At 39.6% G+C, this 12,572-nt stretch overlaps 1 protein-coding gene across 3 annotated transcripts in view; it reads left to right on the top strand.

Annotated features, from left to right (window-relative positions):
* The window catches only part of NF1 (neurofibromin 1), a 93,384-nt gene that overhangs the window by 25,878 nt on the left and 54,934 nt on the right, over positions 1 to 12,572 (top strand). For 2 of the 3 annotated variants that reach the window (XM_086475305.1, XM_086475304.1), the window contains exons 16-30: positions 146 to 269; positions 1,756 to 1,899; positions 2,729 to 2,975; positions 3,298 to 3,371; positions 3,483 to 3,566; positions 4,183 to 4,623; positions 5,057 to 5,196; positions 5,777 to 5,899; positions 6,341 to 6,424; positions 7,021 to 7,137; positions 7,694 to 7,875; positions 7,981 to 8,192; positions 8,818 to 8,979; positions 9,991 to 10,094; positions 10,985 to 11,120. In XM_086475305.1, the coding sequence (XP_086331431.1) occupies positions 146 to 269; positions 1,756 to 1,899; positions 2,729 to 2,975; positions 3,298 to 3,371; positions 3,483 to 3,566; positions 4,183 to 4,623; positions 5,057 to 5,196; positions 5,777 to 5,899; positions 6,341 to 6,424; positions 7,021 to 7,137; positions 7,694 to 7,875; positions 7,981 to 8,192; positions 8,818 to 8,979; positions 9,991 to 10,094; positions 10,985 to 11,120 (2,374 nt within the window). Of the gene's footprint in view, positions 1 to 145; positions 270 to 1,755; positions 1,900 to 2,695; positions 2,976 to 3,297; positions 3,372 to 3,482; positions 3,567 to 4,182; positions 4,624 to 5,056; positions 5,197 to 5,776; positions 5,900 to 6,340; positions 6,425 to 7,020; positions 7,138 to 7,693; positions 7,876 to 7,980; positions 8,193 to 8,817; positions 8,980 to 9,990; positions 10,095 to 10,984; positions 11,121 to 12,572 lie in introns of all 3 variants that reach the window. The other variant, XM_086475303.1, reaches the window with a different exon arrangement.

Below are 12,572 nucleotides of genomic sequence, written 5' to 3'. Positions count from 1 at the left end.
TAGCGATTATACATCTTAAAAGTTGATGCTAGTATACGTATAGAATTTCCATGCTAATTGCCTGTTTCTGTGTAAAATGTAATAATATCTTCAAAATCTTTATTACTAGATTATAAAGCTAATGCTGAATTTCATTTTGCTGCAGTTCACAAATGCTTTTTTATATCTGCAAGAAACTAACTAGTCATCAGATGCTCAGCAGTACAGAAATCCTCAAGTGGCTGCGAGAGATTCTCATCTGTAGGAATAAATTTCTTCTAAAAAACAAAGTAAGTAAATGTTCACATCTCTGTTAGAATCATTAAAATGAATTGCTCTCTGTTCTGTCACTCTCCTTATTTACCAGGTTATTTTCATGATTGGAAGAGATTTAATAGCTACACCTACACTTGCTGTTTTCTGATTTCCTCTCTGCTTGAGAGATGGTGCTCTGTGAGGCACCCTTGGTTGGAATTGTTAACCGAAGTTAGGGTTAGGATTTTTTTATTTTTTTTTTTTTTTTACTTTATCTACACCGGTTGTTTTACTTGCCCTGAAAATGTATGTTTTGCAGAAACCTGGTGCCTGATACCTATTTGCCTAATACAAAGGGAAATAGTCCACAAGGTGAGAAAAAGGGAAAGTTAGTTATGACAAAATATACTTCTTCGTTGATGAAATAATAATTTCTTTCTGGATCTCGTGTTCATGTGAGTCCTGGAGTTCTGACTTGCTTCTTTCCAATAGTCTCAGGAGACTTTTTCCAAGCCAAACGCACATTGTAATGCTGTACTTGCTAGAATTAAAACCAGACTTGCTATATCACTTTCTGAATTAAAGATCTACTAGGAAAAAAACCAAGGGTTTCTGCTTTTTCTGTCTGACCTGGAGATAGCTGTGCTAACATAAGGAGGATACTGTCTTATGTGTGCTTAAAAAGTCCTCTTTCAGCGAAAGGATTTTTACCTTTAAATTACTTTTTTCTCTTCTCTTTTCAACTTTGGTAGCTCTGATACTGGTGGACACTACTTTGTGTTGATAGAGTAGCAGGGTTTCTCCTTTGATACCTCCAGTTTAAGATATATTTGTAAAATACAATCTCGGGTATTGCAGCTGAAGACCTTAGACATTCTGTCTTTCTGTGAATCCAGGAAGACTTTTACATTTGGCCTCTAAGTGGAATAACTGCCCTTCAAATAGAGAGTATGCCTAATATTATCGTTCTCCTTCCAGTTAAGTAGTAATTAGTTGTTTTTAAAAAATCTGTTTCCTCATAGTACTTAGAGGATATTCATTAATATCAGGACCACAAAAAGATGATAATTGTTACTAGAGCTCTGCTTCACCATCTCAGTTCCTGCTTTTTTCTGATCAAATATAAAATGTATGGAATAAAATCTACAGTACTCCTGACCTTGGCTTCTTTAGACTTAATTAAATCTAAATTATAATTCTGTTTATGTTAGTGTGTATTCTGTGGAGTAAAACCAAGAAGCCTATAGAGCTTTCAGGAGGCTCCAAGGAATGGAGGAAAAGGCATCATTTTGTGCTTACCTCATGGTGAGGTTTTTTGAAGATGATTCTCCAGATAATTTCTTAAGGGGAAATGTCATTCTAAGATACCATTAATATGAGTAACTTTATACACCCTGAGAGCACCAGTGTGAAAAGTACTGTGTAAATGCTGAAGAGCTTTTTACCTTCCCAAAATCTATCCTTTTCACCCTTTATTAAAAAAAAGTTGATTTTTAAAATTTTTCTTCCATCTCTTTATAGCAATCAGACAGGAGTTCCTGCCACTTCCTCTTCCTTTATGATGTCTCTGGAGGTGGAACTAGTCAAATTTCCCTTGACCATGAAGAGATGATACGCTGTGCTCCGGGAGCTACCCTCAGGAAAGGGAAAGGGAATTCTTCCATGGTGAGTAATATATGATTTTTTTAACACTTGGGGAGAAAAACCTGTATGCAAGTAGAAATTAAATTGCTTTGAGAGTAATTTTTAAAAATAACATTAGTTATTTCTGAGGAGGAAGACATCTGCATCCTACATAACGTAGGTATCTAATATGCTGGTTAATAATGATGTTTCGAACTTGAACAAGTCGCGCCTTTTTCAAGTTAAAATGTTGGCGACTGTTTTTTTCTTAGGGTTGCACATGGCATCCCTACACATTAATTAATTGTTAAATCTGAAATCCCACTTTTTAAAGTATCACATGCAGCTTGAATGTAGTGTGAAGGATCATAGACTCACAGAATGTACTGGGCTGGAAGGGACCTCTAAAGGCCATCTAGTCCAACCCCCCTGCAGTGAGCAGGGACATCTCTCACTGGGTCAGGTTGCTCAGAGCCCCATCGAGCCTGACCTTGAATGTCTCCCCTTTGCAGGACAGCTTTCTCAAGCCTAGTTTTACTACTAGTTTAGCTGCAGGAAAAAAATGAAGAGGACATTTAGAATGTATTTTATGAGCCAAAGCTTTCATTTTGTTTTTAAAGTACACTTTTGCAGTATCAATAACTTTTTCTGGAGTACAGGGCTATCCTGAGGGAAGGAGCAGGTTCTTAGCCACTGAGCAGGTTCTTAGCCACTGGGCAGCAGCATACATGAACTCTGATCTCATTTAGGATTGATTATTCCTACCAGAATAAAAGCAGTTTCAAAGAACAATTTGGATAAGGCTGAATTTTAATAAAATTGCCATATTCATATGCAATATTACCAAATTCGGAATTCTCTGTTTCCCAAGGAAAGCACAGCAGGATGCAGCGGAACACCGATTTGTCGCCAAGCCCAAACAAAATTGGAAGTCGCCTTGTACATGTTTCTGTGGAGCCCGGATATTGAGGCAGTCCTTGTTGCCATGTCCTGTTTCCGTCACCTCTGTGAGGAAGCAGATATCAGATGTGGAGTAGATGAAGTCTCAGTGCATAATTTTTTGCCAAACTATAATACTTTCATGGAGTTTGCATCTGTTAGCAATATGATGTCAACAGGTAAGAATCACAGATCTGTAGAATGCCTTTCTGCCTGTATAAGACGACTAGTATTTGAGTTCTTTCAGCAGGTTGCGATTCTTGATTTGATTGCTGCTCCTGCTTTCAGTGAAATACCTTGATCTTCAGAATTGCTAGACAGAGTCGGGAATTGGGGTGACTGAGTTCATGAGGATTTTAAAGTGTAACAAGAAGAATCCTTTTCTAAACGCTTTGAGGGGATATGTTCCTCTGTTAATTTAATAATTGCTTTCAAAGATCGCTTATTTGATGTAGTTGGGTTTTCAGAAAACTTGGTTCAATGTTCTGTGCTCCTTTGCAGGGAGAGCAGCTCTTCAGAAAAGGGTGATGGCGTTATTACGACGCATTGAACATCCAACTGCAGGCAACACAGAGGTAAACTTTCTTCTGACTTTATATGCTCTTTGCATGCATTTTTTTCTGAAAATAGAAAATGCTGTTGCTACAAGTAGTTTCAAAGTTAAATCTTGATATCTCTTATTTTAGGCTTGGGAGGATACACATGCAAAATGGGAACAAGCTACAAAACTGATCCTTAACTACCCAAAGACCAAAATGGAAGATGGGCAGGTGACTATGAATTTTTCCATAGGTTCAACCCTTAGAAATTCAAAATAGCTATTGAAGCTTATTTATTTTAAAGAATTGAATTTTAATCTAGAAAATGAGTCTTGTAGGCAGACTTAAGCTCTGTGAAAGTATTCCAGAAAAATAGTGATAGTCAGTTGTCTGCTGTGCTTACTAAGAGAGCAAGAAGCAATTTGACTTAAATTGCTGTAAGGGAGTTGGAGGCTGAACTTAAAAATTAAAAAGAAATTGCAAAAAAAATAGGGAAAACTCTGGAGTACTACTGGAGAAATTAGGAAATCCCTTTTGCTGGAAGTTTCTAAACAAGCTGCTGGCTATCGTGACTTAAATATGCTTAGTCCTGGTGCAGAGCAGGGCATGGACTGGGCAGCCCCCTTCAGTCCCTTTTAGCCCTGCTTTTTCACCTTCTCTGAAACGGTGCCTCCGCACAGATTTCTGTTCATACTGTCACAGAGAACTATAAAAGGTGAATCTTAGAAAATTCTTGAGACTGGACTTGTGAATGGCAGGGTGTGTTACGGAATACTTTAAAATTCTGATCTCTCTCCATTAGTTAGGTGTAATTGAAGAGATTTCATCTTCAGATGTTCCTTTTCAGGTCACTGAAAGTCTTCATAAGACAATTGTTAAGAGAAGAATGTCACATGTCAGTGGGGGAGGCTCCATAGACTTGTCTGACACAGATTCTCTTCAGGAGTGGATCAACATGACGGGGTTCTTGTGTGCCCTTGGGGGAGTGTGCCTGCAGCATCGCAGCAATGCAGGGTTAGCGACCTACAGCCCGCCGATGGGCCCTGTCAACGAGCGGAAGGGCTCCATGATATCCATGGTGTCCACCGAGGGAAACACAGAGACTCCCGTCAGCAAGTTTATTGATCGATTGTTGACCCTGATGGTCTGTAACCATGAGAAGGTGGGACTTCAGATACGGACGAATATTAAAGATCTGGTGGGGTTGGAGTTGAGCCCAGCACTTTATCCAATGCTGTTTAACAAACTGAAGAATACCATCAGCAAGTTTTTTGATTCTCAAGGACAGGTAAACTACTGATACATTCCTTCATGTTTGTGTCTTAAGAAAAAGCGTCAGTCTTGTCTTTCATGTAGGTAATTGAAATTGGTACCTGTTTGTGTTTGTACAGAAACCTGCAAGCATGGTGCTTGTATTTCACAGCGTGCGTTCATGGTGACTGTATTTGTGATTACAGGCTAGATTTAACATCAAGTAATTGAGAACATACTTGAATTCTTAGTGAACTCTGGGTACAGAATCTGTGAGAATGTTTTCCGAATCGTTATGGCTGGTAGTGTTGACATATTGAATCTTGACATGTATTGGAATTCTTTTGGCTGGGTGATAACTAGAAAAATGCTTGTCCGTTAGATTTTTGAAATGCTGCAGTATATTTGATAAATGCCCTCGTTGTGTTTCTGCACGTAGAGAATTAAGACCAGCAGTTTTCTTCCTGTAGGTTTTGTTAACTGAGACCAACACACAATTTGTAGAGCAAACCATCGCTATAATGAAGAATTTGCTTGACAATCATACAGAAGGGAGCTCAGAACACCTTGGGCAAGCCAGTATTGAGACAATGATGCTAAATCTGGTTAGGTAAGAAATCCTGCTTACCTTCCCATACAAAGTACTGCGTTTAAGGAGTCAGGTAGAGCCTTCTAGCTTGCACCCATGGAGAAGCAGCAGCTGATTCTCTGATCCTCCTCCTTATGGTTCTTGCACCTTCAGTAATCAGGGAGATGACGTATACTGTACCATAAAGTACACTGATGGAGGGTGACTTCTTTTGGTTTTGATGGTTTGGGGTTGTTTTTTGGTGGTTGTTTTTCCTTTTTTTAAAGAACTAACTGTTCCACAGGTTGGCCCTGTTCTTGTAAGCATTGCTGCTTGTTTTTCTGTACAATGGTTTTAGTGGTTAAAAACCAACAGAAGGGCAGATTTCCGTTCAGTTTTATACTAATATAAAACTTCTTTGGCCAGAAGAAATTTGGTGTCTGCAGCTGATAAAGGGGCTGCCTTATTTCGGGAGGGGGGCGAAATGGTAACCCAAACACTTGCTAAGCCATCATGCAAGTCTGCTGGGTTAGCCAGCGTGTAGAAGGCTTGTCAGATGTGTGGGCCTTGTAGTATAAAGTAGCATGAAGTGTTTAATTCAACTTTATGCCTTTTTCTTTAGGTATGTACGTGTGCTTGGAAATTTGGTACATGCAATTCAGATAAAAACTAAGCTCTGTCAGTTAGTAGAAGTAATGATGGAACGCAGAGATGACCTTTCGTTTTGCCAAGAAATGAAATTTAGGTAAGTATTGCATTGTATAACTTCTAAGATAGTGTAATGTGGACAAGTGTAATTTTGTTTGGTTGTATGTTTAAAAAAGTAAACCAAAAACTGTCTCACACCTGTATTCCTCGTATAGGGTTAGTACCCCTGTCTCTGTCTTCAGAATAATTTAGAGCCTCGTGCTGCATTAAAATTTTATTTTGATTGTGGGGAAACCAAACACAGGTAAGAATTTTGTGTGTGATACAGACAGGGGTGTTACTGGGTATAATAAAGTTAGTTCAGTTCATCTTCAGTGTGTGATGGTTCACATAGTTCTTGCACTGAGTTCGTAATAGCTCAGAATGGCGCCAACAGTAGTAGGTGTGTTGGAGGGAAGGGATATTGAACAAAACAAAGGTGAAAAAACCAACCCCTGAAAAACCCACAAAGTTGAAGCAACATATTTGTACGTAACAGGAACAAAATGGTGGAATATTTGACAGACTGGGTGATGGGAACATCTAATCAAGCAACAGATGAGGATGTGAAATGCCTGACAAGGTAAGAACGAACCCGTGTCTCAAGTTGCTAACGGTGTTCCGGGTGGCGTTTGGTATCCACAGAGGAGCTGGCTCGTGTGGACTTCCTTTACGGTAGTAATTTTAAGGAAAAGACAAAAATTGACACTTACGTTTCGGTGAGCAACAACAGAAATATATTTAATGCATTGTCTTAATTAACATGGCACTTGAGGTGTGGGGTGGGGTTTTTTACGTCTACTGGGTTTATTTAATTCTTTTAATACCTTTTCTGATTTAGCATTAGGATTGAACGTTTTATTTGCTAGAGATGTATCTTTATATGATGCATTCTGAAGAATAGAGTCATCAAACCTTGTAGTGTTGAATTTATACTTAACTGAGTTCTTTTGATGACAAATTTGGTTTGCAGTTCTTGTCCTTAGAACCTGCACCACAAAGTGTAATAGCTGTTTTCCTGATGGACTGAGCTTTACTGGAATAACTCTAAAGATTGTTTTCACCTGCAGTTAGGTAGAGAAGGAAAAGGGACTTGGTACTAGGTGAGAAAATTATCAAGGGGAAGGGGGACTAATTCTGCTGAACTGATTCACAGCTGCTTAAAATTTTATTTTTCAGAGATTTGGACCAAGCGAGTATGGAAGCAGTGGTCTCTCTTCTTGCTGGGCTTCCACTGCAGCCTGAAGAAGGAGATGGTGTTGAGTTGATGGAAGCAAAGTCTCAGTTATTCCTTAAGTAAACAGTGACTTTTAACTATTTTTTAATGCAATGACTCAAAGTAGATGTACCATATGACTTTTATTACAAACTATGTTTTTTCTTCGAACAAAATCGTTTTGTTATCCAAACAGGAATTACCTGTTACGTATCCCATTTCACAAATCTTGGCCTCCTAGGTTTATAGAAACATTTTCATTTAGAAAACAATTTAAAAATTTGGCTTTTGTGTCTGCTTAATGCAGATGAAAGCTTAATTCATGAGAGGGATTAGCTTGCTTTGATGCTGTGTTTTTATCCATGAAATTAAAATCTCTTTCAAGGCATCTCTTTGTAAAGGCACACCTGTGAAATTCACTTGCTTGGTTTGAGAAAATTTCCATACAAATTTTAGGACAGTGCCTTCTGGTTGTTACAACACGTTTGGGAGTTTGGACTGTGCTGCAGGAAAGATTACTTGGGGCAGTTACGAGGTTTTTTAGGAGACTTATTGTCTCTCTGCTGCTGTATGCAAATCTTTTCAGTTGGTTGGCTTTGCAGGATAGGTTTTACTTATCCAAGTCTTTTTCTTTAGATATTTCACACTGTTCATGAACCTCCTAAATGACTGTAGTGAAGTTGAGGATGAAAGTGCGCAAACAGGTGGCAGGAAACGTGGGATGTCTCGAAGACTGGCTTCGCTGCGGCACTGCACCGTTCTTGCTATGTCAAATTTACTCAATGCAAATGTGGACAGTGGGCTGATGCACTCGATAGGTAAAGTGGTTAGAAATAACTGTGCGTAAATGAATACATAGTGAAGACATTGGTATTTCATTTATTTTTACATCTTCCTTAGTAGTTCTGGGTTTCTTTAATCAGGCTTGGGCTATCATAAAGACCTCCAGACAAGAGCTACGTTTATGGAAGTCCTCACCAAAATTCTGCAGCAGGGAACAGAATTTGATACGTTAGCAGAAACAGTGCTAGCAGATCGGTTTGAGAGGTTGGTGGAGTTGGTTACGATGATGGGTGATCAGGGGGAGCTTCCTATTGCTATGGCTTTAGCCAACGTGGTGCCTTGTTCTCAGTGGGTAAGTGATTCCTGCATTTTATTTCCTGCATTTTTGAAAAGACTAAGACTTGAAATAAAAATTAGTGCAAACGTTAAGGGTGTAACAGCAGTCTGCCAAAGAGAGATTAGAGCTACCGTTCATGATAGCTACCCTCTCTTAGTGTATTTTTGAAAAGCGTACTGAATCTAATTGTCAGAGATCTTGATTATAAACTGCGTTTTTATTGTAAATATTCTGTTAATGTCTAGGAATAATTTATATACATTTATTTTGTAGTAAAAGCATCTGTTTGGGCTGGTTGTTTTGTGTGCTGGAATGCAGACAAATAGAACTGTATTTGCTTGTCTAGATTTTAGCAAGATGAATTGGGCTTTGTTATCCAGCAGAATAACTGCTTATTTATCTGGACTAACCATTACGAATTTGTGTGACTGGGTATCATGGGGCAGATTTTTAGACAAGCAGTAGCATAGGAAAGACTAAAAGAGAGACTGCAGATGCTTAATGTGGTGTTTGCGTGCAAGACTCCCTAGCAAATTTAAAGCATTGGTACAAACTGCTTGGTGTTTTGTTCATAATTCTTTATTTTGTACTTGCTTTGGCTCACTGCTGGTCTGATTAACTTTCCGTTGCTTCTTTTAAGGATGAGCTAGCTCGTGTCCTGGTCACGCTCTTTGATTCCCGGCACTTGCTCTACCAACTACTCTGGAATATGTTTTCAAAGGAAGTTGAACTAGCAGACTCCATGCAGACCCTCTTCCGAGGAAACAGCTTAGCCAGTAAAATAATGACTTTCTGTTTTAAGGTATATTATCTCATCTTTCTCACTGCTACAGTTCACTTCAATAACAGAAGTTTAGTAACATAAAAATACAAAACTATCAGTCTTTGACGTTAAGCACTTGAGTAACCAGATTGGGTGAAGACAGTACGGAGTTGCCTTTGGGTCTTGGTTTAAGTTAGTCTCAACTCTCACATCTGTTAGGTTTAGGGAGTTCTGCTTCTAGTGTCTTAACATTTGATGAACTAAACCTTCTAGATCTCTTACGCTGAGGTCCAACTGGAAAATACAATTCCTCCTGGAACTAACCTTTTGCCAGGACTTCATGACTCGACCAGTTAGGCTTAAGCTTGCAGTTAAGTCCTCCTGAAAGTTTCCAAGGCAATAAATGTTTCATCTTGCCTATGGTCTCTATGTTCTGCGTTGTAAAGAAGAAAACTGGTCACAGTAACAAAAATGTTTGCAAGATTTGTAGATTTCAGTAAAGGCTACTGGTGATTTAGACGACACAAACAGCTAAACATTTGTAAAAGTTGTAGTTACCTTAAAGTCCTTTCCGAAGTAATCTGCAGTCATAGGAGGGGTCTTCCAGCTTCTGGCTAGTTGAGTTGTACGAGTTAATCTGGGGCCAGTACGAGCTTGGAGACTGCACCTGGTGGTCTTTTTGTAACGGGCAGTTTAAAGATGGGAGACGAAGTCAGAGGTCTTGTTTATGGCTAGATTTCAGTTTGTAAGGCTGGGTGCAAGCAGAGATGAAGTGTTGAGTCAGTGTGCTCCTATCCCACCGGGTTTTGGTGGTTATGACAGTGACCTAGCGTCTTCTCTAAATTGGAAATGAATTGAAATGCTTGTAGAAACTGGTCACAGTTGTGTTTCAGAAGGGAGAGTGTAATACAGAAACGCCGATCTTACAGCAGTCTGGCTTACGCCAAAGCATCAGGTGTTTTCAGGCTTTTGAACGCTTACAGAATTTTGGAGTGTTCCCCGAGTTGCTCTGTTAATCTGGCCACCTCTTCTGGTTTCCCTTCTACACAGGTGTATGGTGCTACGTATTTGCAGAAGCTTTTGGAACCTTTACTAAGGACTGTGATCACCTCCTCTGAGTGGCAGCATGTTAGCTTTGAGGTGGATCCAACAAGGTTTGAGATTCAAGGGGGGGAGAGCAAATGTATTTATTTGTAAACGTGATTCCCAGTTATTGTAAATATAACAGGATTCCTTTTTTCTTGTTGCAAATATTTTTCTCATACCTTTATACTTTTCCACTCGTCAATTTATCAGACACGTTAAATGTATCTGCAGGCTTTATACCCAGGGAGGATTGTGCAGAGCTGACCAACACAGCGAGATGAGTTTTGCTGCATGTCCTCTAAGCCCTGAGCGAGTAAGGAAGATAGAGAGCTCTTGCAGGACCTCTTCTACTCGCTACTTCATACTTTTATGTTGGCCACTAATGTGGGGATTTCCAGTAGTACCAGAAAGCATCTGCTTTAGGTCATTGAATTAATTACAGCAGCAAGATGGAATGTGTGCATGTTGTGTGTGGTTTTATTTTTTTTTTTTTGCTTTAATTTCTCTTATATCACTTCAAGACTCGGAGATAGTAGCTGTTGCTCTGAATTATCTCTAACTCCTAGAAAACCTTCAAGTATTCATGTTCTACGGAGCTTACCAAAAGATAGGCCTTCTTATTAATAGTTTAACTCTCAAATATCTGTGTCTACCTCAAAAATTCCTTTCAGAGAAACCAACATCAAACTGATAATGGAATTATCCGTTGGAATTCTATATGCATGTCTGTATGGAATGGTGTGAGAGAATGCCACTTAACAGCTGTCTGTTTATTACTGAGTTTTAAATGACCTTGTATTTGTAACTTCTGTGGTTTCAAATATTGATGGAAACTTTTGTGTAAAATACTTCTGGAAGATTCCTATTTACCCTGGGAAATAAGGTTACTACCAGACATGTAAGTACAGCTAGTACCATTTATTTGATTGCTGGCCATACATTTATGGGTCTGTTTCAGGCTGGAGCCTACAGAAAGTCTTGAAGAGAACCAGCGGAATCTCTCGCAAATGACTGAAAAATTCTTTCATGCAATCATTAATTCTTCTTCGGAGTTCCCACCACAGCTTCGCAGTGTGTGCCATTGTTTATACCAGGTATGCCTGCGGTGGTTGCCTGCCCCTAAACTTCGGGTTTTGTTTCTACAATTCTGTCTGTTTGGGGCTTGGTCCAGTCGTGGGTGCGTAGTGGGCGTTTCTTAGAGGCTGTCTGTGGACGTCTGTTAAATAACAGGGATCCAAATGTAGGGACTGGATGGTGTTGTAAGACTTGGGTTGGCAATCAGGAGGAGACTAAACAGTTTTTTAAGGAGTCGAATCACAGCTAAGAACTCAGACCTAATGAGGCAGCAATGATCTCTGCTTTAGCATCTCTGTGGGAGACTAAAAGATCAACGAGGGAGGTAATGGTTATACTTGCTTTTATCAGTTTGTCATGTGGGCCTTCTGTAGGGAAAGCAGCGAAAGGGGAAGAGTAAGAAAAAAATACTGCTGAGTTGAGAGGATGCAAAACTGTTTTGAATGTAGAAACAATGTACTTGTTTACTTCTTATACACGTTCCATTAAATCAGAAATAAAGTCAGTTATCTAAAAGTCTTACGGATTATGCCTTTGATAAACCTTAACTTTGTGAATAAAATAGCTACTGACTCTAGATAGTTGTTCTTCGCATAAAAATACAGGCAATTTCTTCAAGACCGTTTCTCTCTGAAGTGAATTTTTACAAAAATTATCTGTGAAATGTGATATTCAGGTCATTGCTCCAGGAATATTATTTAGTTGTCTGTTACAGGTGGGGCACCATCTTGTACTTTCTGCCCTTGATAGAAAAGCAGGTTAAAAAGGGTGTAAGATGCTCATAAGAAAAAACCTGTGTGTAGATCAGTGGGACCACAGTAGTTACAAGTCCTGAATGTTAGAAACTGGATTGAAGCTGAGTATAATGGAACGAAATAGATGTGTAAGATGCTGTTGGCTGTGTTTGGTAGAGAAGTGTTTGATTATATCTGCTTCCCTAAAGGAGATCACTTGTGGGTGAGGTCAAGGCACTGCATCATTCAAGGCTTTGTTCTGATCACGCTCGGTGTCCTGGCTGGGAGCCACGTTCTGAACGCAGGAGTCCCTGGGTTGCTGGGGACCGCTGTAAGGAGCGCCACGAAGTTGTGCTGGGAGGGAGGTCTGCTGGTATATGAGTTGGTGAATAACATTAGCCTTGTAACTGGGGTGCTGCAGATGCTCTGTACCTCTGAGGGTGGTAGGTTCCTGTATTTGAGAGGTAGAATGACACCAGGAATACATTTCAGTCTACGAAGTAAAATACCTTCCAGCTGCTGTGGGCACCGCACTCAGGTGGAGGTGCTGTTGCTTGTCAGGTGCCTGGAGTAAGTCATTGTCTGCAAAGGGCTGCTCTGCTTCAATTAAGTGGCTGACCAAACACCGAGTATTGAGAAATGCAGCAGGTAAATAGGAGGAAGAGAACCTGGAAGAGACAGATAAATATATTTATAGAGTTATTTCAATGAGGCAGATTACTGAGACTGACTTCTGTC

This window comes from Leptosomus discolor, chromosome 18 (genome assembly GCF_034619465.1).
Source record: "Leptosomus discolor isolate bLepDis1 chromosome 18, bLepDis1.hap2, whole genome shotgun sequence".
Lineage (NCBI taxonomy): Eukaryota > Metazoa > Chordata > Aves > Leptosomiformes > Leptosomidae > Leptosomus > Leptosomus discolor.
Note: the sequence above shows the minus strand (reverse complement) of the source record. Positions and strands in the feature narration are given on the sequence as shown.